Source organism: Lupinus angustifolius, chromosome LG17, assembly GCF_001865875.1.
Source record: "Lupinus angustifolius cultivar Tanjil chromosome LG17, LupAngTanjil_v1.0, whole genome shotgun sequence".
NCBI classification, from domain to species: Eukaryota; Viridiplantae; Streptophyta; class Magnoliopsida; order Fabales; family Fabaceae; genus Lupinus; species Lupinus angustifolius.
Genome location: NC_032025.1, coordinates 669,928 through 697,823, shown reverse-complemented (window position 1 = coordinate 697,823; position 27,896 = coordinate 669,928). Strand labels below are relative to the sequence as shown.

General features: G+C 31.9%; 4 protein-coding genes and 1 long non-coding RNA gene across 7 annotated transcripts; 2 read left to right on the top strand and 3 right to left on the bottom strand.

Annotated features, from left to right (window-relative positions):
• Window positions 467-2,915, bottom strand: LOC109331545 (2-C-methyl-D-erythritol 2,4-cyclodiphosphate synthase, chloroplastic). Its single transcript, XM_019566111.1, has 3 exons — window positions 2,527-2,915; window positions 2,299-2,429; window positions 467-1,008 (listed from the first exon to the last, which is right to left on the bottom strand). The coding sequence occupies exons 1-3, from the start codon at window positions 2,849-2,851 to the stop codon at window positions 775-777; spliced, it is 690 nt and encodes a 229-aa protein (XP_019421656.1). The 5' UTR covers window positions 2,852-2,915; the 3' UTR covers window positions 467-774.
• LOC109330742 (endoglucanase-like) lies at window positions 7,005-10,234 on the bottom strand. The gene is made up of 8 exons (XM_019565024.1): window positions 9,953-10,234; window positions 9,488-9,700; window positions 9,029-9,229; window positions 8,411-8,488; window positions 8,156-8,308; window positions 7,934-8,042; window positions 7,623-7,789; window positions 7,005-7,474 (listed from the first exon to the last, which is right to left on the bottom strand). Exons 1-8 carry the CDS (start codon window positions 10,193-10,195, stop codon window positions 7,148-7,150), a joined length of 1,491 nt encoding a protein of 496 aa, XP_019420569.1. The 5' UTR covers window positions 10,196-10,234; the 3' UTR covers window positions 7,005-7,147.
• LOC109332000 (protein SGT1 homolog B-like) lies at window positions 15,223-18,995 on the top strand. Its single transcript, XM_019566834.1, has 9 exons — window positions 15,223-15,565; window positions 15,670-15,794; window positions 16,079-16,232; window positions 16,627-16,723; window positions 16,824-16,889; window positions 17,600-17,735; window positions 17,905-17,987; window positions 18,457-18,561; window positions 18,678-18,995. Exons 1-9 carry the CDS (start codon window positions 15,333-15,335, stop codon window positions 18,783-18,785), a joined length of 1,107 nt encoding a protein of 368 aa, XP_019422379.1. The 5' UTR covers window positions 15,223-15,332; the 3' UTR covers window positions 18,786-18,995.
• LOC109331463 (E4 SUMO-protein ligase PIAL2) lies at window positions 19,875-27,341 on the bottom strand. Of its 3 annotated transcripts, none has more exons than XM_019565985.1 (16): window positions 27,079-27,341; window positions 26,686-26,758; window positions 26,472-26,537; window positions 25,939-26,004; window positions 25,776-25,858; window positions 25,490-25,541; window positions 25,346-25,411; window positions 24,288-24,355; window positions 24,154-24,202; window positions 23,971-24,055; window positions 23,785-23,886; window positions 23,587-23,638; window positions 22,734-22,785; window positions 22,453-22,569; window positions 21,483-22,322; window positions 19,875-20,827 (listed from the first exon to the last, which is right to left on the bottom strand). In XM_019565985.1, the coding sequence occupies exons 1-16, from the start codon at window positions 27,327-27,329 to the stop codon at window positions 19,979-19,981; spliced, it is 2,871 nt and encodes a 956-aa protein (XP_019421530.1). In that variant the 5' UTR covers window positions 27,330-27,341; the 3' UTR covers window positions 19,875-19,978. The 3 variants fall into 3 exon arrangements, with proteins under 3 accessions (XP_019421530.1, XP_019421531.1, XP_019421532.1); XM_019565986.1 differs by having other exon boundaries at window positions 23,587-23,632; XM_019565987.1 differs by lacking the exons at window positions 26,472-26,537; window positions 26,686-26,758; window positions 27,079-27,341 and having other exon boundaries at window positions 25,776-25,863.
• On the top strand, window positions 20,834-21,555 carry LOC109331465. The gene is made up of 2 exons (XR_002105791.1): window positions 20,834-21,385; window positions 21,453-21,555. It is a non-coding gene; the product is annotated as an uncharacterized LOC109331465 (long non-coding RNA).

The window sequence follows — 27,896 nt, the reverse complement described above, 5'->3', positions numbered from 1 at the left end:
CTTACATAGCATAGTTAACACATTTGTAAATTGTAATATGTTATATAAAAAACATACAATATAGATATCATTTTTTGGAATTTCATAAATTTAATTTTTTTTTACCAAGTTTTGGCACTATTCTATGCGTTGTTGTGCATGTACAGGTTTGGGTGTGTGAATCGAACTTCTTGTGAAACTAATTAGCCAGTATAATTATCTGTGGAAAAAAGTAGTGATTCGCAAACTATGACAGTCTAATTATGACTCTTCTCACACTACATGTGAAATTAATGCACCTCAAACTACAAGATGGGTTGAGGAACTAATCTCATCACTTGTGTATGACTGTTCGTCCCAACAAGTATCACTCACAGGAATCGAATCATTAATTTTGTTGTCATTTTCTAGCGAAATATATTATAACAAAGATTCTTTTTTTAGTGCGCGTATGTGATAAGAAATCCAATAAAAAGGGTGAGTTTTTATAGGAATACTAAGCATAACACATTTCAGAAAATAAATACACCAGTTTCAAATAAGAATGTGTTTCTTTTAGAACCATAAATATAAGAAGCTCTTGGCACACATCAGAAAACTTAAAGACAGCAACCCGAAAGAAAAGGAAGAGTAACCAAAATACCAAATTATTGGCTTAACAGCCAGGGGAGCTATTATTATATCTTTATAGACTAATATTATTAAACAATAAACAAGAGCATGATACTAAATATAAAGTAACTTTTGTGAATTATAATTATTCAATGATGTCCATAAGATTTCTAGTTCCCCCCCTCATTTCCTCATTAGAAGAACCACTGTGTGAGCTGCTATACTTCTATTTTCTCCAAGGCTATCTACCTTTTCATGAGTTTTTGCTTTGATATTTACAATAGAAGGGTCAACTCCAAGCAGTGTAGCTAAGTTGGCTTTGATAGTATCTTTGTGTGGGCTTAGCTTTGGCCTTTGAAGTATCAATGTAGCATCTAAGTTTCCAATATCATAACCTGCTTCATGCATAAGCCTTACCTGTAGAGTAGCACAACATATATTAGAAAATGTTTGATAAAATATCTGGTAGTATTACATATTTATCTTCTGTTAAGTTTATAGGTTTTGACTTTTGAAGATAAAGGGTAAAAACATTTGAGCATCTATGCGCTACTAACTTGGGGTAACTAATTAGACCAAAAGTTATAGCTATTTTCTTACTGTCACAACAATGCATAACCCCACTTATATAATGTTAAGCAACTTTGATGTATGTCCATAAACATATACCAGTCCTAGGGTGATTAATGGACTCTTATAAGTCAAACACCTTCAATCACATTCCTATGAAAAAAATATTTCAAGGACCAGATATTGTTTCTTTAGTACAACCATCACATATGAAATGCAAATCAAAACATATGGCAGACAACTACTGCTAGAACACATGGTAAAACATAATTGTAAATTGAGAAACTTGTCAAAAGAGAAGACTGTTTCATCTTGTTTAAGCACAATTTCACTTCAAAGTCGGGAAATTAACTTCAAAAGGCTCTTTCTTTCAGGCTTCAGTTTTCTTTGCAGAATGATATTGACATATTACTACGTAACTAATTTAAGTTGAAGATAGGTTGCCAAAGTATCTATGTACAACATCCGGTGAGTTGACCAAAGAGATAAGTAAGAACTGTAGCACAGCATACATAAATTTCAGAAAACACTTCACTTCTGATCCTGCATACTAACTTGAAGAACATAAATCCATTGCGGTGTCCGTGAATTACCCTGAAGCTCCCATTAAAATGGAAGTAGCAGCGGATCATCCAAGTAAATAATTGATGCCCTTTTTAATCTAGGGCCTTTTTGTTTAGACTTTATTGTTAAAATAATGTCTTTCTATGGTTGGGCATTACTAAAAAACTTTGACAAAGAAAGCTGAAATTAAGCTTTTTAGAGAACATGCTAAATTTTTCAGTGTATCACAACAACTTTTCTGCCAAAACTGATTTTGAAGAATCAATTTTTTTAAAAATCATAAACAAACAAGTCCTCATTCCCAAAATAATGAGTCAATTAAACAAATTAACAGCCAGTTCATGCTAGTCAACACTTGATGGTCTTCATAATTTAGGGCTCGTTTACTTTGACTTCATTAAAAAGTGTTTTTTTATTTAAAATCACTTATGACATTTATATGTGTATCTGGTTAAGTTTTACTACAGCTTATTGGAAAATTTGATGCTGGAGAATCCCACATAAACAGGTCCTTATTAAAATTGAAACACTTCACTTCTAATAAAAGCATAAAGCAATATAAAGATAACTCACAGATTCATGGATGAAAACAGAAGAGTCACAACCCTTCCACTTAGGATCAGAATCAGGAAAAATCTGACCAATATCAGGAAGACCCAAAGCACCCAAAATCGCATCCACCACACAGTGTAGTAGAACATCCCCTGCATTCAACAACCAACATACACCTCCCTCATCAAAATTCAATTTTGAATAAATAATTATAAAGAAAAAGTGAAAGATGAAATGAAATTGCGTTACCATCAGAGTGAGCCTCGCAACCACGATCATGGGGGATATTGATACCACCGATAATTAAAGGGTAACCTGGTTCCAAACGGTGTAGGTCAAATCCATGACCCACCCGAAATGGAAGAAGCTTAGATGAGAATTGGGGTTTGTCGGTTTCAATAGCAGTGGTTGAAGTTGCAGAAGCTGAAACTGAGAGAGATATAGGTAAAGCATGGTGATGTTTGAAAGGGAAATGGGAAGAAGAAGAAGAAGAAAAGGAAGAAGAGGGAAAAAGAAGAGAAGAGGATTTGGTGAAAGGGATAGAGATAGAAGAAATTGTAAAGGAATAAGCCATTGCAATAGAAGAGAAGAGAAGAAGAGAGGAATGAAGAAACGAATAGAACAAAATTGAGAGATGTTTTTATATTATTATGAATGAGGAGCCGATATACTTGACTGCTATAAGCAGATGAGACTTACCTTTGCTTCTCCTCACCAACCAAATCAAATAATATCAAATCAAATATTAAATTATCTTACTAATTTTTATGACCACAAAAAAGTGACATATGTAATTTGTAAACTAATTATTAATAAATAAAGTATTATCTTATAATGTTTATTAAGCAATTTAATAAGAGATGTGTTATTTTCCTTCAATAACTCTATTTGGTAATTTGGAGAATTAAAAATTTGTCCTTAGCGGGCCAAATTTGTTGGTGTGTTAAACTCAACTACTTACCAAATTGATATTTCTATAATTTCAATAAATCAAATTTTAATAACAAAACAAAATTCATGAATCAAATTGATTATTAGTGTTTATCCCTAAACAAATTTACATTTCACTCGAGTTTTTACATAATCTTTAATTGTATGTGGTAATCGATTTTTTCAAATTGCCCTCAAACTTTTTCATTCATACACGTTTATTTATTCATCAATTTTCCATAGAAATTAAGGAAAATATGAAAATCTCCACCCACATGGCATACAATTGGTAACAAAATATTATAATGATGTAATTAAAATAATAAAGTATTAATTGCTTATCTTATTTAATTATTAATTATTTAATTTGTTTTAATTAATTTATTGAAGTGTTAAATGTGTTGAGTTAGGTTTTTATGCATAATTGAGGATGTAAATTGGTTAAGTTAGGCACTAACCAACGAGTGTCGATTCAAGTGGTACATGTTTGATTCCCTTTAAGTAAAGTCTCGAGTTCGAGTCTTGTGGATGGAAAAAATGTCCGCTATGAGAGTTAATCTCACATACCTATGAACGACTCGAAATGATTACCTCCAATGTAAAGATAGCCTTAGGAAACCAAAAAAAAAAAGTTAGGCCATGATCTTAAACCAACCAAATATAATTGGTTTAGTTTGGGTCATCACATCAAATCGACTGAAATTAAATTAAATTGAATAGTGTTTGAAAATTTTCTAGATTCCTTTTTTTTTTTGGACGGAATGATTTCTAATCTTTTACTAAATACAAGTGTTATTGTGTCTGTTTTATTCCATCTGCTTGAAAACTTCTGATGTTTTGATTTTTTATCTTATTTCATATATCTTGTTGTTTTATAAAATCAATCTAAATTATATGCATTTTTCTAAATCTACCCTTGTTTATTTAAACATTTTCCCCACCTAATAATATAATGACCATTCTTAAGTTTTCTGACAAAATTTTCTTTTTAATATATCACTCTCTCTTAACAATCCTTTCAACACAAGTGTGAAATTTTGATGCAACTACTCTTTGTTTTTCTTCACATTTCAATGTACAATCCTCTTTTAGTAATTATTTTCTTCAATTGGAAATCGAATTTATGGTGAGATATTTATTCTGGAAATACATGAATAATCAATAGGGTTAATTTAATCCATATTTATTTTTTACATCATTAAACTATATACATAACCATACAAATCAAAAGTAGTTTTACAACGAATGAATTAACATTATTAAAAAAGATTATGACATTAACATGTCAAGTGTCAACTCCAACATAAAATATGTTAAAGTGTAAAATATAATATGTTGGTTGAACTTGTAAAAGTTGTACAAGTCTAAACTCGCAGTCAAAAGAACATTGGAAAACCTAATCCCGAAAGCGGTACATATCTATTGTCACACACTTAGTATCATTTCATATGTTATGTTTGTTATTGATCGAAAAAATATATTAAAGTAATTTTCTAACAAATCTTAAAGTCATGGTACATGTAGTGACACTAAGTACGAGATATAATATATGCACCCTACTAGCCTCAGCCATCATTGTTTAAGTTCAGATTGGATATCTCAAGTGACAAACTCAATTCAAACTTGTCCAAACATTTACCATGTTAGTATTTTTCTATAGATTTTATAAGGAAGTAACCTTGTTTAAGTTTAACTGAAATTTTGAGGTCCTAAACCGCATAAAAAATAATGTTGGACAAACTTCACACATCATTATAACATAATATTTATGCACTATCAATCTAAAAATTTATACACAAACAATATATCATTTATTATTCATATGGATTTTTATGTAAATGATGAATAATATTATGTTATATAGTTAGAGATTTACTAAAATTATTTTTTAGTAATTAGTTCAAATATATAAAAATTTAAAATATTCTAAATATTCAATAAAAAGATCTTACAAATTGATGAAGAGAAAGTAAATATGTGTAAAACATTAATTTCAATTTTATCATATGTTTGCAATATTATTGTTTCCTTATCAATATTATACCTACTACGAATTTAATGATTTTATTTATATTTCACATATTCAATTATATTAATAATTCCAATATACATATAGTATATAAATTTACACAATTAGACGTTTTAAACATGCTTATTATTGTTTATTTCAATACTATTTTTTTTCTCTAAAAACTCTTATGGAAAGAACCTCACTACATTGATTTAGTTTTTTTTGTTTTTAAGAAATAAAAAAAAAATTGTTTGATGAGACTATTTTGTAACTACTAAAATTGTTTGATGAGACTATTTTTTAAGAATCAAATACTAAATCTTCATTCATACTAAAGTATGACATCGGTATTATTTTATTTAGTTTTAAAAATATTTTTGTAGAAAATGATTAAATTAACATATGCCTTAAATTTTAATGGCTGAATGAGATAATTTATCGTACCAGAAGATATTTTTTTCTCATTTTTATTGATACGGTGTTGGGGAGAGAATTTCTCAAAATTGTAAGATCCACACAAACCGTTTTGCTCATACACCAACAAGTAAAAACTGAACACCTACTAAATTTTCTTGATCAATTTACACAAAAATGTTAACTTTTCAATATGCATCACATTTGAGTCTGACTTGCATGTTCCATACAGTTCAACAAAGCTCTATCAACTATTCTTGCACCTGTGGAGTATGGGGAGAACAAAGTTTATCAGATAAACTGAGTTACATGAGAATACATAAAAATTGAAAGACATGTCTTAGATTCTCTTAAATAGTTATTCCAATTTCTATGGGGAGAACAAAATTTATCAGATAAACTGAGTTATATAAGAATACATAAAAATCGACAGACATGTCTTGATTCTCTTAAATAGCTATTCCAATTTATAGGATTTGAATCTATGACTTTTAGGTCACCAGGCAAACAACCTTATAGTTGCACCAAATCTCACCCCTAATGTAATATTAACATAAACAACACAAATCCTAAATTAAATGAAAGATGTGAATGTGTAATTAATCAACTTTACTTTATGCGGATAACAAAATACTGCCATTTATCTCACCATTGTGGGATTTGATGAGTATTCTGAAGGACAACTATTTAGAATTATGAAAGTTTCCTACATCCTATACTTTGCACAATGAATTGTATATTTGTATAGAATATTTGAGAGACGGTGAAAAGGTTATAGAAAACAAGAACTAGAAATAAAGAAATGATGATCCTTCATAAGTAGATGTAAATGACCGACTTCACTCAATCTCTATGACTTGCTCCTATGGAGCCGAGGTTGAAAATATTGAGAAATAGAGCCATCTGATTTAATTCATTCTCAATAGCGCCGAGCCACTTGGAGCTTAGAGCATCTCGAATGGACGAAAATATTTTCATTCTTATTTGAGTCTCACACATTATTTTACAATTTATTACAGCTCCACGTAAAATAAGAACAATACAAATATCATTCTTATTCTTACTTGGGTCTCACAACATCTAAATTATCGGGTTGAGTAATCTGTATTTCAAATGGAGGTATATCATAATTATGGATTACATACATTATTAGCCTATCGGTCTAACAATGTTGTGGATGGAGTTGAACTACCTCTACCATATAGGCAACATGAACCTATCTTGTACTCATATGGCATGAACCTATATTGTACTCTTAATTATTCTTTGAAGAATCACATGAAATCAATAATTTTTGCAATTCCTTATGTGAGATAAGTAAATAACATACAAGGACATGCCAAAGAGGACTATATTATTTATAATGTGAATACAGTTACTAACATGCCCTTACATTTTATTTGTATCTTACATAGAATTCACTCCTATAATCAGTCAGATTTTGTAAACGTGACAAACAGTATAATTAATCAATCATCTTAATTCACAATCCTTTCATCATTGCGAAGTCCCTTATTATTTTTTGCCAAGCAAAGCAGCCACTGAACCCACGAAAGCAGCATTAATATATGTGGTAGGTTCGCTTTGAGAATAATCAGATCTTGCATCACTGAAATGGTCATTGGAATCAGGGCCTCCAACAATTGCACCCACATGAATATTGGGATTTGGATTAGGGGAGTTCAAATAATTTGATAGACCTTCATTGCAACCCACCTTTGCTGGGTGATCTTTGATTGAAGGGATTGATGAACCTCTATGATGTATATGCTTTGGGTAATTACTACCAAAACCAACCATGTAGGACATTTTCATGGGATTGTTTCCTAATATGTAGTCCACCTACAATGCACAAATTATATATTTAGCAACATCAATGTTAAGTTCATATAGTTAGTTACAATGTTAAGAGTATGATATCTATATCGTTCACTATCGGTGCATGCATCTTTTCGTAAGGTTTTAAAAGAAAAGTAAAATTAATACAGACCTGTGTTTTAGCAAAGGTTTTAATTTGAGACCCGGAGAAATGCGCTGAGCCACATTGGACTCCATTAATACGATTTTTCTGTAAGATTTTGGAGAAAACCATCAGCACCATTGTTGAGCTTGTGACATATTGCAAGTTACTGGCGTCTCTAGTAAAAAGAAGTCCCCCTGAGTGAACAATAACAAGCTACTTCAGTTCATTCAGCCACTATTATATATATTGTTGAAATATCATTAGTTAGTTAGAAAAATAATGAAATTAATCACTAGCTACCAATTGTTTATAATGAATAGTAATGTATATTTATATACCAGGAGTTGTCTTAATCTGTACAGAGCTACTTCCTGGCATCACTGTACATATAAATGATTCAGCATCACCCTTGAACTTACTCAACGCATTATTCCCACTATAGAATTCCTAGAGATATTGAAACATATAAAGAAGAATTATTATTGGGTGTCTTAGTAACATTTCATAATTAAGGATACTTAAAAGATTCGTGATATGGTAAATTATATATAAATAAAGACCTGAGTTAGTAATGTCTGAGCTCCAATAAATTTGTTATCCCAGCTTAACTCAGGCACGCCGTGACTCCAACCTTGGTTGCTTAAGACATAGTCCAAGTACTTGCTTTCTCTACTTGCTTTGTATATCCATGAAGCAGCCCATAGCAGTTCATCCTTTTTTGTAAATAAAATGAAACGAAAACTCGCGGCATTAAATATGAATGATAGATGAAAATATATTATGCGTTTAAATGTTTTAGAAGTGAAAGTTTTTACCTGGTAACCTGAGTTGGAGCAATAGAATGGACAAGAAGCTGAATAAGAACCTCTATACTTGTCAGCAAAATCAAACAGCTGCAAAACATAGTGCACTTATAGGTTATTAATGATTTTGTATAACTCAAAAGCATAAATATAATGGTTATTAGGTGGAAGAAAATAAACAAGTTTAAATCTGTAAAACCCTTATGCAAATTAAAAACCTGGTTTTGAGGCATGTTTTAGAACTATTTGTTATTGATTGTATTATTTAAATATCAAATTTTGATAATTTCTTTTCCAAATAAATAAATTTATTTCTACCTCTTACATGCATGAGGGACAATGTTGACACATATTTCATAGAAACAAAACATTCATTTTTTTTTATGAAAAGTGATCTTATATATTGCTTCTGTGAGAAAGTGTGATATTCAGCTTATATATCCTAAAAGCTGAACTTCATTTTTTATCCAGATAAACGTTTTTAATAAAAATCTAACCAAACAAATGCATAATGTTAAAAAATGTTTACTTTTCATCTATAAAAGCCTTTGATTTAAACAATTAGACTCTAAATAGTTATAAGTTTTGAATAAAAGTTGAACATAAATGATGCAGGTTGATGGGGTTTACTGATTTGGATTTAGTTAACAGAAGAGAGGAATATTTGGGATCTGATTTCTTGAAAACAATTGAAGCAGAAGCAAGAGCAGCAGCAGCATCAGCAGCAACTTCTGTTCCAGGAGAATTAGCATCAATCTTGTACACTGTTCTTGGTGTATCCATCTCTTCTGGACGCTCCCAACATTGGTGATCTCCATTTCCATCTCCCACCTATATACATATAATATCACAACATTAATACAAATGAACTACTTATAGTATAAGTTAATTAATCATCATGCATATATATATATATATATACATATATATATATATATATACATGTGTTTATTAGTTTGTTATTTAGTTAATGAGGTAAGTTTATTACCTATTCATATATTATAAATAAGGTTTCTTATAACTCAAATAATGAGAATTCATCGTAATATTCATTTTACTTTTTCGCAAATGTATACAATATAATTATACCTGAGTATAGAGGGTGGTTGGGGAAGTGTGGGATTTCAATATGAAATCTGAGCCCCAGCGGATAGCATTTTGGAGGTGACGAAGTTGGCTAGCTGAACTTATCTGATCACTAAACTCAATTGCACTCCAACTCAATAAGGACACTGAAAATGACATTGTCCATCCAAATTTCACATTATCACCAGCATCATAGTACCCTCCTCTCAAATCTACCTACAAAACATTCATTCTTTATAAATATATGTTAAAGATGTATAAACAGTCATATACAGAAAAAAATAACTATAGACAATAAGCATGAGAGGTTCTCACAATTCATCAATCATCATGATCATAATATATATTAAGTCTATATCTGCCACATTTTCATACGAAGTTTCATAATAATAATAATAATAAAGATAGCATAATCATAACTATGAGGACACTTATAATTAAAAACTTTAATAAGGAATTATGTTATACGTTTTGAAGATTGCCATCAGAGAGAGCCGAGTCTCCCCGCCAAGTAACCCTTTGTCCGGAGGGCAATTTCCCTGAGCGTTGTCCTTCAAAAAACAAAATGGCCTTGCCAAGGGCATCTGCATAGGAGGAATAATTACTAGCTGAAGTGTTTATTAATTTCTCATCCATAACTATGGCTAAGCCATTGTCACCAACAATGGCACACCACAATAACAAGCCACTAACTATGAAATAGTAGTTCATTATGACTTTCTCTTAATTTTTGAGGATTCAGCTTGTGAACATTGGTCCTTATAAATAAGAGAAAAAAAGAAGAAGACAAAAGTAAATAAATTAATGACAGAAGACTGTTAAATTTTGATTCACATTACCTAAAAGAGATATTGCGTAACATTCCATATACAAGAAATGCATAATTACAGCATTTTTCCATTTGGTTTAACATATTTTATTTAGCATTCAATCACATAAGCAGAAACTAATAAATATGGCTTTGAAGACATAATATTTTTTTAAAGTTTGTAAGACCTAAAGGAAGAAATGTCTCAACCTTAAAAATCACATTCTACAAAAAGAAATGCTCCAACCTAAATACATTCGACCATTGTAAATTAATACTTGGAAAATATATTTCTCACTTGACCTTTTCCATTTCATCTTTCTAAGGGTATAAAATTTATGAATTGTGTATTTTTTGGAATCTTTGATTTTTAATTCACTGATTTTTCCTATAATTTTATATGACATTTTTTTTCTATTTTACTTTTTATGCAGTCTTAATGTTGATATTTATACTATTTAATTTCTTATGGAGTAGGGGCTGCAATTAGATATGTTCTATTGAAAATATTTATAAGAAAAATATGGATTTAGCTAATAATAATTAGAAATAGTATCAAAGTTAAAGTTTGTTATGCTAAAAGGATCTATTATAATATCATAAAATGTGCAAATAGACAAAATAATATACATTTATGAGATTGAATATTTGAAAATGAAAATAATGAATGAAATCATAAAAGAGTTCAAATCATATATATTTGAAATATCTTATTCGCCTGTTTTTTTTTTACCTCCTATTCTTTCACTTTATATAATATTTTGCTAAACTGTTATTTTGTTACACGATTATTTGAAACATATTTTGCATCATTGTTATTTTATTATGTTGGTAATAATATGTAGTAAGGAATAAAATTCATAATTCTATTTTTAATTATATAACCACGAGACTAAAATCAATTTTATTTATAGGATTAACTTCGGTTGGTGAAAAAAATGGTACACTATCATTAATCAATCTTAATTAGTGCATGTGTTACTAATATAATAAACATAAATAATAGTTTTTTAGTACTATTAATGATATTTTCTCACACTTTTAGTTAAAGAATTAATTCATTTCAAATAGCGTAGTGGCTCATATCAACAAACATCATTCACGAGAGTCAAATTATTAATCTTTTAGTTATGCTAGGAATTTATTAGAACTTTAAACCATTAGATCAATATCTTGGTGTGGGCTATTATAATTTGAACTTAATACTAGACTATGTGGTCGTGGAGATGATTTGATGTCATACAAAATCATGGCACTGGAGTGGGGGATATCGTGACATGTACGTGTAGTACGTAGTAGTCTATGAATGTGTCATGCAGATGGTAAAAGTTTTTCATGTACAAGATATATATATTGGTGTATTTGACTAGTTATAATATGGACAATTTGTTTATTCATGAATGATATTATTTTTAATTCAGTAAAACATTTTCTTCCACAAATCTTTGATTCATCAAGAGTAAATTATGGTTTTAGATCAATGAATATAAGGGAAGAGATTCAATTAATTACTATAACTAATTCCATAACTTGTTTCAATATTGCCTTGTAACTTTTGTTGTTCTAATCTTTGTTTCATTCATTTGTAACCATTTCTTAATTTAATAAAATTCATTTTGCTGATAAATATATATATATATATATATATATTTAGGGTATGTGTAGCAAATACTCTAAACAATAGGAATGGGGCGAGGGTGGAAGTAACCCACCTTTCTAGCTCTCCATTTATACTGTTTTTGCATACCTATAAATTTCAAGCTTCGGGTAACATATACCTAAATATCTTTGACATTAAAGTATATCATAACATTTATTATTAGAGAAAACCATGTATGCATTGATAATGTATGAGTTTTTACACTATAATTATATCATCTATATTCATAGTTTATTACTATTGATTAATAAATAAAAGCTAATATAAATGAATAATATATGATAGATTAACTACATAAAAATATTTCGGAATAATTGGGGTCAACTAATATACATAATAGATATGATATTAAGAAAAGTTAGAAATTTTGTGGGGGAAGTGTGTACACAAGACATAAGGTGCCTTCATTTAGATTATGAAGTGTTCTCTTTTCATTCTCATCCAACGAATTCTTAACTCATAAGTTATATAACAAAAAATATAATAAAATAGAAAATGTTATAGAATCCAAAAATAATATTCTACATATAAAAATCAAACAATGATAAAAGCTTTACAAATGTAAAACGAAATGATCAATTATGGCGTGAAGAATATATAAAAGAAAACTCACTAGAAAAAGGTTGTTTCCGTAAAAAATAAATAAAGGTTGACAAAAGTAGAATATTTAGAATATTTAAAAACATTAATAATAAATATTTAAAATTATAAAGATAAATTAGCATATTTGTTTAATATTAACATTTCCACCGAAAGATGGTATAGTTTGGTGATAGGCGTTAAAATCTTAGCTAAACGTGATTGAACCTATTCGGTGATCACTATTCCCATCCACATGGTCTTATATTCAGAAACACATCTATTATCCCATAAAATATGCTACAACATATATTATTATCCTACAATTTATTAAAAATATATTTAAGATAAAAAATAATTAACTATTTTTCTGACTAATTACAATCGATGACACATACAGTAACACAACTTATGGGTATTCTTATATTCCTAAATGACTAATATGCATTGTATCACATGGATCATATAGCGTCTTCAGAAAAACTTTGCTGCAATTTTTGAAATTCACCTGCTTCATTAATTACATTCCTAATTTCCCACATCTTTTTTTCTTTTTTCTTCAGATGTTAAGGGCAAATCACTTCCATGCATGTGCTCTACACATTCAGATTAATTTTTTTTAATCAACAAATTCAGATAACGAAAAGGGGGGAGAATTAAATATGCACATACAAATCATGTAAGGGTCAATCAATTATTTAGTTCTGGTGTCATAACTTTATATTCTTCCATAAAAACACAATCGTTAAAAAAGAGTTTAAAATCTACTTGTTGATCTAAAGTTTTTAACACTATCGTTAAATCATTTAATATTAATTTATATTATTTTTGTTTGAGATGATTAACATATGAATAATGGTTAATAGATGATAAAAAATATTTACACTATCGATATATACATATTAAATCCATAAAAAATTCCTTTATTCATTCAATCATAAAAAGTGATCTGAATTTTGGGCTCAATAAATGTGGAAAAGACTGAACCATTAGTTATTGCAATTACAATTACTTTTATACTTTCCACCGTATTTACAATTTTTTTTAATATCAATACTGTAGTTATAACCCTTGTTGTAATTTTTGTTATCTCAAATACGAACAGAAGAAGCATATTGAAGGGTAATACTCCACATTGAAAACATGCAGCATTTGACATTTTTCCTATAATGTTAAGTCTTAACTATAAATTATAAAAAAATATAACTATTATTTGTAACCTTAAGTCTTAAGTCTTAACTACAAATTATAAAAAATACAATTTGAAAGATACATAATACTTTGCCAAAATGTTTAGCACGTGGGAATGTAGAACAAGAAATCATCTATGCATATTTGATATACGAATCCACTATGAATGTTAATATCCCGTCTTGAAAAAAAAAACATTTCGTTCATGCATCCGCATCCATATCCATAATGTCAATAATCATATAGTGTAAGATACAATTTCTGATAACTCAAACTTTTGTCTAGCTCTCTCTTAGATCATCAAACATGGGGCAAAACCATTGTGACCGAAATTCTGTTACATTCACATACTATAAGGCACTTGATATTTATCCTCTTACTAGATATAATTCTATCCGAATCGGGAACATTCATAAATATGTGAGACTAACATTTTCAGCAGATATTCTTTTCATCCATAAGACTCGAACCTATGACCTTGCTGAAGGAGAATCAAACATGTATCATTTAAACCAATACGAGTTGATACGAGACTTGATAGTTTATTTATATATATATATAGATAGATAATGATTACCATTATTTATAACTTCTATTGTATAATTATCATTTTTTAAACTTACTCTTCATCCTAGCCATTAATTCTATAAACATCTAATGATTTAGATCTACTAACTAATTTAAACCATTGGATTTTCCTAAAATTGATGACCAGAATGAAGAGTAAGTTAGTAAATGGATCCTCCTCTTATATAATTATCATACAAATAAAATATTGTTCTAGGAGTGTAAGTAGTCTCATTGGATCTCTAGATAAATTAAATGATTAAATGTTCGACTTCTGTGAGCGACATTTGCTGAAAGAGACAATCATATAATACTCATAGGATGCTGAAATACTCTTAACTACACAAAAAAGTATTATATATTATCATTATTTAACTTTCATGTTAAATAATTATCATTGTTGAGTTTGTTTGAAACCCATTACCAGCAAGCCTGATTTGAGGTAACGCTGAAGTGTTTGAGGCCCACTCGTAAGTAAACTTGGAAGCCCACTTTATCACATATCAAGTCACAACTCTATCCACCTATACCAACCTATTTTTACATATTCTTATTTTCTTTTCTGACTTTTGATATTGAATAAGAACAATACTCGGTTGTTTTTAACTAAAGAAAAGTGAGGAGAGAGGTGGATATTGTGAAAAAAATATAGATATTATGAGATTCAAGTAAGAATAAGAATAATGTTTATCATTGGAAGAAAATAAAGTAAATATTATTCTTATTTCATAGAAAGTTGTAATAAATTACAAAATAACATGTGAGATTCAAATAAGAATGAAAATATTGATCTGAAAGACTCTTATAACTTTTATATATTTTGGATTAACAAGATTCTCACATCTACATGAAATTTGTGAGCACGTAAAAGTATTCCTTATCAAAAACACCAAAAGTATTACTTCCTTATCTAAAATGATCAAAGATACATTTTTCTTCTAATAAATAAAAAGGAAAGAGGATAACAGTAAACAGAAGGATCTAGAACAGAAGCCAAAGAAGCAGAGCTTAAGATTTGGATTGAAAACAGTACAAGTTGAGAAATGGAGGCAAGGGAAGTTGAGAAGAAAGCAAAGGAAGCATTTTTCGACGATGATTTCATCGCCGCCGTTGATCTCTACTCTCAAGCAATTCTTTTGGATCCTAACAACGCCGATCTCTTTGCCGATAGAGCTCAAACTCATATTAAACTCAATTGCTTCACTGAAGCTATTTCTGATGCCAACAAAGCTATTCAATTCAACCCTTCTTTGTTTAAGGCCTATCTTCGTAAAGGGTATTTCCAAAATTCGTTCTTTTATTCTTATTTTAATTCTAATTGCTTCTGAATTATGCATTTAATTGAATCAATTGTTATATATTTCTGTGTGTTATTGAAAGGATTGCTTGTATTAAGCTTGAAGAATATCATACTGCCAAGTTAGCACTACAAATTGGTGCCTCTTTTGCACCAAATGATTCAAGATTCGCCAAATTGATCCAAGACTGTGATCGTTATATTGCAGGTTAGTGATAGATAATGATTTTCTCACTTCAAAGTTCGGACATTTTGTTCTTTGTGTATTGACAAATGAATGAATTCAAAGTTTGGATTCTTTTTGCTGAAGTAACAACATGATTATGCACTCTGAGATAAAGATTTCATGCTGTACATGGTTAGCATATTTTGTAATGACAAATTGTTGCTTCCTGTTATGCTTTTGTATCCTTTTTTTGCAATCGGAATAATTACGCTTTAGCATTTCTGATTGTTTTCTTATATGATGTGTTTGTGATGTTATTGTGTCAGAGGAACCAAGTAGTCTTACTAGCACCATATCACCAAATGGGCCTATAGCGGCTGTACCATCGGGTGATACAAGTGCTGGAACAACTAAAGAAGCTGAAAGAGACAGTTTGGTAACCCAAACCAATGAAGTTGCGTCAATGGGACCAAAATACAGGTTTTCATTTTTCTTTTCCTTTTGCCTATGCTGCTACTTTTAACTCATTAATTTACTGCCATAATGACGACCATCCAACTATGTGACATTACACTTTATTGTCTTCTCATTTTCCTTGCTTTTTTTGTTTGTCTAAAGTTCCCGTGATTTCCCTTGGATATGGATGGTGTAGGAGACAAAGACAATTTTTGTAATAATTATGTAATCATATTAATAGAAGTTTTTTATAGTTACAGACATACAGTTTATTGATCTACCCTGTAACCGATAATTTTCATAGAATTATGGTTTTTTAGTCTCTCTGTCTCTCTCTTATGTCTGTATAAAACTTTGTATGCATCTTGAAATTGCTGCCTCAACTATCTGGTTACTTGTCGATTAATGCTTTTAACAGGCATGAATATTACCAGAAGCCAGAAGAAGTGGTTGTTACAATATTTGCAAAAGGCATACCAGCAAAAGACGTGGTCGTTGACTTCGGTGAACAGATTGTACGTTCATATTGCTGGTGCTTTTTTTCTTCTTGTTACTTGCTCTCAAGAACTTTCACAAATGGTTTATATACTAACTTGAATTGCTTTAATATCTCAGCTGAGTGTTACTATTGATGTTCCTGGCCAAGGTGCCTACCATTATCAACCTCGATTGTTTGGAAAGGTAACTCATCCTATCAATGGTTTACTTCGCTGTTCTTGTAAATATACTCAATTTCTTGAGCATCACTTACAATCGACATCATTCCAACTGCCTTGACAAAAAGATATTGCTTTATCTTCCTTGAGATCACATGTTTGATTCTCTGTCGTGTAGACATTGGATAATACAATAATAAATCACTTTTTTTGTGGCTGTGGACGTTGATAGGGTACGTTTGTTCATTCATCTCAGTTTTTACTGCTCTATTTTGGAACACTTCAATAATACAATTGAAATGAATTCATTTAGAATGAGTTGGTTTGCTGTTTGCAAATCCTAAAACTAAGTACATGAATTGAGTTCTCAAATTAACTGTTCAAGCACGCTTCAGACAATTTTTTGTTTGTAATGAAATGAATTCTTTTATTTTTGACATTCTATTAAGTTGGTTGAATAAGAAATTTATTTAATACATATTTATCTTTTCGATATTAGTAATGCATTTCATTAACTTGCTCTTTTGATGGATTCCTTTGTTCCTTTATTCCATGCATATATGCATATGGCTATTTTAATCTAATTATTAGTGTGTCTTGCGTGATTGATAGTCTGGAGAGAGCTATTTTATTTATTATTTTTAATTTGAAAACAAATATGTATTGTTTTGGGCTTAATTATAGATTTCTAGCAACTTAACCTTCTTTTTTTCTTTTTCTTCACTGGCAAGACAGATAGTACCTGATAAGTGCAGAATTGCGGTGTTGTCAACTAAAGTCGAAATCCGTCTTGCAAAAGCTGAAGCTATTAATTGGACATCTCTAGAATATAGCAAAGATGTGCTTCCCCAAAAAATAAACACTCTCACAGGTAAGCTGACTATATAAGTAGTTTATCCTCTTATGACACCATTGGTAGTATGATTTTAATTGGGATGACCTTCGTAATTTCCTAATCGAGCAAATGAGAACCGAGATGGTAACATAGCTTGCCATTACTTTCTTGGTGGTAAACTTTCTCTTGATGTGTATTTATGCAGTTCAATCTGAAAGGCCTACATACCCATCATCAAAGCCAAGGGCAAGAGATTGGGATAAGTTGGAAGCTCAAGTGAAAAAAGAGGTTTGCCAGCTATTCCGCTGTTTCTTTTACAATAATTTATTCTTAATTATAATCTTGGTCCACTTAGTTTCATCAAATCTCCATTTTATCCACTAGTTTCAGTTTTCACAATGTTGCCCTCATGGTTTTTAAATAATGCAATTGTGGTCATCTTTCTAACGTTGGATGGTGTATCTTTATGACGTTAAATGGTGTCGTGCAATTCCGTGCCAGGAACGGAAATTGAAATCAACGGCAAGCAATTGGATGGGTGTTGTGTCTGCATTAATATGAAAACTGAATAACAACATTGTTAAACTTGAAGCAAGTAGGACAAGAATCAAGTTTTAGTTAAACTAGAGGACCTAAAATTTATAAGTATTTTATTTTGTGATCATAACTTAAAACTACAAGAGCTTTGATACATCCATAACCATTTGGATGTTTACTTCATCATCTAGTGGAACATAACATGGTGTGTCTATTTCAGGAGAAGGAAGAAAGGCTAGATGGTGATGCTGCTTTGAATAAATTGTTCCGCGATATTTACCAAAGTGCAGACGAGGACATGAGGAGAGCGATGAGCAAGTCTTTTGTAAGATATCCATTCTAAGTTTGCTTTTCAATTAATGAGTATTGTTTCCATCAACTATGCTTATTTTTTTGGGTTCTATAGTTATTAACAATTTGTATATGTTTGTTTCTTTGCAGTTGGAGTCAAATGGAACAGTGCTGTCAACTGATTGGAAAGAAGTGGGATCAAAGAAGGTAGAAGGTAGTCCTCCAGAGGGCATGGAATTGAAGAAATGGGAGTACTGATTTTAGTATATCGATACCCGAAAAAACAGTGAATAAATAAATCCTGAAAAGGGAAAGAGATTCTGTAAAACCCTTATTCTTAAAGAGTTTTCTTTGTGGTCAGAATGGCCTATTTTGCATTTGCAGTGGAAATGGATTTTATTTTGCTAGCCTATGTTGATACAATTACTGTTTACCCAATTTGAACATATGATGAAAGGTGGATTTTCAGTTTCTTTTTCATGGAGTCTCATTTCTTGTTTACTTCATGTACCCATTTCACCAAAGATTTATTATCATTCAAAAATAAGTTTACAAAGTTTTGGTACATGTGGGGCAATAGATTTCATCCATTTGATGTCTTTGGCACATCTTTAGTGGTTTCCCGAGTCAAAATTAAAGTTCTTCCTTCAATCTTTTTCACTTTCGCAGGTTCTAAGTAGAGTAAGCCATGACAGGTTGACTCACTACTTTTGTGGTTCATTTGAGAGTCTGAGTTTTAAAGATGAAAGAATGAAATAAAAGACTTCATATAAATGAGTATTTTATAACTCAGATTTTGGTATTTCCTTCACTATCCCTAAAAGATCAACCTGCAAACAAACCTGTACATGGTTTGGTGGGCTGATTTGCCAAACGATAACAAAAAGTAAATAAAAGCTGTTGCAATTCAATTTTGGTTGTCGTGTTATAAGAGAATGAAAATCTGTTAAGAAAAATAAATCTACTTTTATTGATTGTAGTTGTTCATTTGATGACTTTTATGAGATGAATTCTATTTCATCATATAAAACTTTCATTTTGATGACTTTATGATATGGATTATAGTTCATTAGCCTTGGAAGAAAACCTTTCCAAAGTCTCCTAAATGGAATGAGATTTTCACCCTCAAATAGTAAATGTTAGCTAACTTGTGAATACCATCCCATTTAACTCTTAGCTCGCACGGGCCCAACCCATTTAGCCTACTACCTATTTAGTTCTAGTCATGAGTTCACTCACTGGTGAAATATGTCATACAGTACAATTTGAAAGAGATTAGTAGACAAACCCACTTCCATTACTCCTAAAATATTCCTGTATAATAGCTGTGGAAATAAATTAACATGTGCTACCAATCCTAGATGACTGCATTTAGGGCCTTAGTTCTGAAAACATATCCATGCAGTGCTCTGAAAATTTCAAGCATGTGCTACTACAGCGCTCATTACATATTACTTGTTTGAAGATTGATTATTAGCATTTCTGTTGTTCGCAACAAGCACATCCAATTGGGGCGACACTTCAGTCGGTCGGACTGGTTGTGGACCTTGTGGCCTTGAACTTTGAGCTGGTAGGGTTGGTCGGACTGGTTGTGTACTTTGTGGCCTTGAACTTTGAACTGGTAGGGTTGGTCGGACTGGTTGTATACCTTGTGGCCTTGAACTTTGAACTGGTAGGGTTGGTCGAATTGGTTGTGGACCTTGTGGCCTTGAACCTTGAACTGGTTGGGTTTGCCGGATTGGTTGTGTACCTTGTGGCCTTGAACCTTGAACTGGTTGGGTTTGCCGGAATGGTTGGGGACCTTGTGGCCTAGAACTTTGACTCGGTTGTGTTGGTGTAATTATTCGCTGCCTAACATCATCAGAAATCTGCTTACCAGCAAGACTTCCACGCATTGGTGCAGTAGGACGCCAGTTCTGCTCTGACTGCAAATTGATTAAATCATCAGTCCTAGAAACTGATCGAGGCGGTCCTCCAACATTTCCTCTTTGATCACCTGTTAACCCCCGGAAACTGTCAATTGGAACCGAAATGGGTGGAGACTGTCTGGCAGCCTGGGCAGCAGCTATAACCCTAGCTTGATGGCTATTTGCCGTAGCTCCAGATGCTTGAACAATCCCAGGCCGCGAAACACCTTGCTGGCTTTGGAACCGCTGCATATTTGATGGTCGTGTTGGGTTTAATGATTGTGGATTAAGTGCTTGCTGCAGGTGTTGATTTCCGAATTCACCGAACATCCCAGCTCTGTATGGATTTTGCAATTGAGTTGGTGATGGCGTATTAAAATGTGGCACTCGGTTCTGAGTTTGACCAGAAGAGAAACATGAAAAGTAAAAAATCAGTAGAAGAGCCATAAACACAAACTAATAAGCATAAACGTTAAGTTCTTCTAATCATTTACAACATGACCAATATTTAATAGATGAAATACATTGCACACATCGACTATCACAATATAAAAATGAATAGCAAACCAGTTTATAAAGTATAACTAGTACTGAAAACACTGTTAAAGACTGCCACGCCAATAGGACATGATGACATACTCAAATCTTCAATTTGGCCTTTACATCTAACTATTTCTTTGAAAAAATAAACTCATGTTCACTATTTTATTCTTTTTCCAAATCAATGTTCTGACCTCCCACCAACACTTTAGATAAAAAGTACTAACCTGGTAAATCCTAAAACGAATTGTTAAACAAAATATAAGTTTAGGGAATTTTGTTTTATGTAAGAGAATGACTCATTTATCATTTTTTCCTTGAAAAAAACCAAAAAAACATGAGCACGGAGAAAACTCAGGAACAGCATAACATAGAATAGCAAATTGCCATTTGAGGTAGCGAGCAAACAAAGTCCAAGAGAGCTTTCAAGTGGGAAATTTGCTCACTATATATCCCTGAAGCAGCACACCAATAAAAGTAGTACTAACAGAAAACAACTAAATCAAACCTGTGTCGCTGAGTGATGCTGCAATGCAGATGAATTGACACCAGAGACCTGAGGTGGATTCATAGGGGGTCGAGAAAAGCGCTGCTGCCTTTCAGTATCACTCAGTATGGCATTGAAACTGTCTGCAGTAGGTGGGCTGGACAAGGGAACATGAGGAGAAGCAGTGGAACTGCTTGATATCAAGGGATTGGAATAAGTTCTTGAATTTTGCTGTGGTCTCAATGCCTGAGGTTGTTGGACCGGGAGGGCCTGAACTGCTATTGGAGTCCTACTGATATGGCTTGGTATCGACCTCCCATACTCATTAGCAACTGAATTATAATTCAAATGCAGCTGCAAATTATTTGGTGAAGAAAGTTGATTATGCATGACAGAGTTAACAGCCAAGTTATTGTCATGACCGTCACCTTCCAGATTAAGTGCAGGAGAAACAGTATCAGGTAGCGTAGGATGCTCAGAGACACTGACTAGTCCAGACCAAAAGTCATCTTCTATTTGGGGAAAGACATTTTGATTAACACCAGTGGAGTTCATACCCAAGGAAGTTGAATTTGGGGTGACAACTTGACCATGAACAGATGTCTGGAAAGGTTTTCTGTCGGCAGTTCCAACAGTATTCATCATCATCTCCATCTGATCATCATCTTCGGTGAGGTCCAAAACATTGGAAACTATATTAGGGGAGCACATTGATTCTTGTGGTTCAGTTTGTTCCTTTTCACAATTGTGGGCCTTATTCTGCATCTTATCCTTATTATGATCATTTTCCAAGACTGCTTTCCACGATCCATCAGCATGGACAATCACTTCGTGAACACTGTCTCCAACATCTTTCAGGACCTTTATTTTAAAAAATAAAAGTTATTATGTGTTCCCATTCCTTCTTTTCCATTTTCCTTTTAATTTGATGATAACATAAGAAAGGACCAAGAAAAAATAAAATGAAAAACTAATATCTAAATTCACTTACGTCAACCATGTTTCGGTCAAGACGAATATCTGCATAGTTGACTGACTGATTGCAATGAGGGCAGCGCCAGGATGGCTTCCTTGAACTTATATTGATGAAGTTGTCAAAATCAAAGCACTACAGAAAAGAGTAATAAACAACAGAAATATGTAAGAGGGGAAGAAACAAATATTGCACACAACAGACTCCTAAAGCTACATTTACTGCTTATGGTAAGCAACACACTATAACCAAACAGCAAACAATCCAGCATTCTCCATACCAGTACATGAATCATTTACCTGGAAATGTTTGCATGAACGTCCTTTAACAGGAGTCTTGATACGTGTAAAACTGTTTTACAAATATGATACACAGGATTGTTAGCTTTCATAAAAAAAAAGTTCAAAGAGGAAAATAACTGTCATGAAAAAGGGTGAAAAACCAATGAAGTACAACGTTAATTGTATTTTGTATGGTTATAATATCAAGTATCGGAATTCGTAAGAGTCAAACCCTGTGCAAAAAGAGGTTTAGTTTATAAATAAAATGTCTTTTCAAAATCCGTCCATGATTAAAACTGACCAACCCAATAGTTATTTTCTAAAGAACGACTTAGTTTGAGTTCCCCATTGCATCGAGGGATACAAGAGTGGAATTTCCATAATGTCAAGGCAAAATTAAATTTTCATAGTTTATTTGTTTCTTATTCCTTTCTTTTTAATAGTGGTTCAACAAATATTTTAAAGGTTATAAAAAAATTGCACAGTTAACTTAGGGTAACCATCTTTTCAAGAAATGTATATGAGCGACATGTGATTCAGCTTCCAACCTTGGGCATAATCAATTCCCGCATTCAAATGTGTTTTCAAAGACCAATTTTATTATATATAAAATGAGTCTGCCCAATGTTTCCCCAATCTAAATATACATAAACATTAGCAGTGACTGTATTTTATTGATAGAAGTTCCATTTTCCAACATTCCAGCCGAGATCTATCAGTCATAGTGACTGTCTATGATACTATCATGCCCAATCTAAAGATGATAAAACTAGCAACCAACTAAAGATGATAAAGGTAGTAACAGACAGAGCAAATGCAGCAATGAAGAAGAAGCAATTAGTGAGTGTAATGAATAAAGAACAGAGCATACCTTATGGGACAATTAAGTGAAATTTGCGAATGCCCCTCAATAATGTCTGAATCTAATATATATTTTAAAAGAAAGAATCTTGGTCAAGCATTTAACATTCGAAATGGCAGAATACAACAATGAATAATAAAGGTAAACTAAACTATAAGAACAGAATCTGGTTTTTTAGAACAGATCACTTAAATATCCAAATTATACCTGAATCAACTGAGGTAACAGCAGGCTGAACATAATGTTGAAGAACTGGGTGCTCAACCGAGGATGTAACACTCATATAGGCAATAAGTATGACATAATTACCTTCGCAATCATAATGGTGTCAGTGAGATAGATACACTGAAGGCCAGGATGATAGGAAAGGAAACACAAATTTTAGTTGCTCACCATTGAACTGGCCGACAGCTTGAAGAAGATTGGTCCCAAATTTAAGCATACCAGTGACGTTAGTTGGCATTTGTGGTCCAGGATCCTGAGAAATGAAGTGGCATAGTTAGGAAATTGATGTCATGCCCTTGAAAAAGTCTAAATTAAATGTTTTAGAATGTATGTACAAACATACAAACAGACCATTAGAACAGTAGTCCTTCTGTCTACCCCTTTTCCATTGAGGAGAAAACTATGGCAGATGCAGAAAAAGTCAATCAGTACCAACATAGAATCCCTCCATACAATTGAAGTAAAAAGGATAAAAGCAATCATACTTCACTTGCTGAGGACTTATGAGGCATGCAGATGTCTCGATGTTATCAGTTTGTGCAACCAGTAACCACTGAAAGTTCAAGTATGTGATAATAGTTAGATGTACAAAAGCAAAAGGAAAAGAAAGAAAAGGTTATTAAGAGGTGTATTCAAATATGAAATGGTAGAAAATAAACTAAAATATGCTCAATATTAGTTAAACTAATGAAGCAAACCAAGATATTTGAATTATAGTGGTTGTGGATCATGCAATCAAATCAAAAAGGATAGGAAAAAGAAAGGAGGCAAACCAATATATATCTGAAGAAACGGAAAAGGTACAAAAATACACACATACAGGAACTGTAAAGTGAGGCATGCAATCAGTGGCGGACCTTAACAGGAGCAGGAGGGAGCAATTCCCCCCACCCCCCCTAAATTATTTTTTCCAAATTTCAACATAAAAATGTCATGTATGACACCCTCAAAATAGTTTGTACAACATATATTACATGCAAAGTCCACAAAGTAATAGATATTTTGTTTTGTGGAACATTATTATCAGGCCCAGTTGATTTACAAATATTTAAATAACTGAGCAATTCCATCAAAACAGGCCTTGTTTTTTTTGTAGTTTGCACTAATATATTATTTCGAAATTTGATAAAATTATGTATGACTAATCATGAATTTGAAAAAAAATAATTTTAGCTACTGTGACTCCCCTAAAAATTTACTCAAGATCTGCCACTGCATGAAGCATAAATCACCAAGCAGAACTTAGTTCAAGTATGATATGCACCAGGACCATATCTCCCACCAATAAATCATTAGGTATTTAGGACAATTCACAAAGGATGATGCTATGATAAAATTTTGTATGAAAGTATCACGGAATACGCTCCCTCTCCAAAGTAGTCGGATTCACAAGTTTTGATTTGCATGTTTTGTAAAGTTGGGATACTTGGAATAAAGGCACACTTATGTTAATATACATAATTTTTTTCTGGTGAATAAGTTTTAGGACTTCGCCGCATGTGCTATGTTTACAAAATTAAATCAAATTTCAATAGATTCTTACAATTTTCTCTTTCCGGACCGTATTCTTTGTAATATGAAAGTCAACAGGACAAGCTCCATATCCAGGCTGCATCGCAGGTAAAATATATCAAATATGTCCATAACAAGAAATTAATACCACATTTGACAGGGCATAAGGAACCACCTTAGCTTCCATTGAGGCAAGTATTCGGCCCAATTTCATTCTTGGATAGAACCTGCTTGGGAACCCACATATAGGGATCTTATTACTACTGAATATCAGATAAAGTGTGAGATCATCTAAATTCAAATGCATCCTTTTTCATAGGCCCTGAGGTATGTAATAGTGTTTTATGCCTGTCTTCGGTAAGAGTTGCAAGTTTCATGGAAATATATACAGAAAAATATTGTAGTTTATTTAAAAAATAACAGAAAATATGCAAGATAGAGTAAGGCCCAAGGGTTCATACCTCTCCATTATTGTCTGTAATGCGGAATGGCAAGAAGTAACTCCAGTATTTACATTCCCCAAACTGCAGTAGATCTTTCCCATCTATACTAAGATAGATGATTCTCATTAGCATACAGAGACAACACATCACATAGCACAAAAAAGCTAACATATAAGCAAACCTCATCAGCACACTTAAGAAGTTCTTGTGCCTCTTTTGACCCGAACCATCCAATTTCACAGGCATTCTACAGTGATAAACAGTGTTAGTAGTAAATTCAACTTCAAAATGCTATGGGTGCATAGTTTCTGAACATTTTTGCAAAACATGTAACAACTTATAAGTAAACACATAAAAGGTAGTATAACTCCAAAGTTGTGCCTATTTGGCCATCCATAGTGATATGGGATAAAGAATTAATGTGTGATATGACACAAATTCAAGAAGTGAAAAACAATCAGATTCAGATATCTACATAAACTACACAAATTCAATATCTTAAACAAATAATAGTTTATAATCATTCTTGCCCCAATGCAAGAACATCATGGGTGAGTTATACAAGGTCAAAACCAAGTATTTGCCACAATGTTCAAGACTGATTATTTGTTCTTCCCAAAATACAAGAGGGATTTTCATAAGACAATTCATAACGAACAGAAATTAAACAAGCTACTAATACTAATTAGCAACGACACAAAAAAGTGAACTTACCTTTACAGAGATCATCAAAACCATTGCAGCTGCATGTACCTGTTCATCATTCTTTCGTTGACAAATCTGCATGGAAAAGGAAAAATAGAGGCCTCAAACCTACGACCATAAATATTAACTAAACGACAGAATTTGTTTCTGATCTTGACATCCCTACAAAGAAGAAGAAAAAGGAAAGATAAAAAGAGGCATCATACAATACATCGTAAATCACCTGTTGCATCAATGCAGGAAGTTCTTGAGCTCTGTCAGGAATTTCACCATTGGCAAGTGCATAATCAATACCTCTGCATGTCAAAGTAAATATAGCTAAAAGCACAAACAACATACCACATTTGTAATATCATCATCAACAAGCAAGGACTCCGTCCAAACTCGAATACCGAGTCGCTAAAATGCCGAACTACTAGTGTTTGGCAAGACCTTCAGATAGCTTAGCAGTTAATTCAGTAAATTAATGTGTATTCTAAATGCAATACTCGAATTTCACTATAAGATCTAACAACATGAAAACTCTAACACAACCTAGTTCCATAGCATAGCAGTTACAAATCAATAAAAAACAATAGAAAATGACGAAATAAGTAATAGAAGAAGTGAAAAATACCGAGAGAGGGAGAGACAGAGGTGATAAATTTCATAAGGCTCGCATCGGTTGCCACGTTGTTGAATATGCGAAGCCAAACGCTCTGCGACGGCGTTGATTCTATAAGTATTGACCAGAGACGGAGAGACAGGGTTACCGGCGCCGTCGAACGCGGAAACCACATGCGCCGACGGGACACTCATTCTGCGATAACCAACTTCACCCGATTGCACTGTGTGTGGATATTGCACACTTGCGCCCAAATTAGACATGGATTTAACTTCGCACGTGGGAAAAATGTATTAATATTTACACTGGATAACATCTAAATAAATTATATGGTATTTTTATAGAATATGTAAAGTCAAAATTAAAAATAATTATTATGATTCTAAAATTATCCTTTTATAACTTATCCGTTAATAATCATTATAAATTTTTAAATATTACTTTTATTCTTTTTTCACAATATGTTATTATTTTTTCATACATTTTTTTATTTTTATCTTTTCTTCTTCAATTCTATATTTGATTAATCTTCTTACATCTTTGGTCTCTGTTGAATTTCTATGCAACATTTATTATATTAAATTATTTTTCTTTAAAGAATAGAACAAAAAATAATAAATATCAATAAAAATAAGAATGTAGGTCGATTGTCACGTAGTGTCGATCAACACACTAGTAAAATAAAGAGAATAAAGTATTTCCTCGTATAAGAGATAAGTTATTTCCTTCAACCTCTAAAATTTTGACATGTGTCATATTTAATCATTTTCTATAAAAATATTTCTAAAACTAAACTAAACATTACACATTGCATATTTTTATTGGCATGA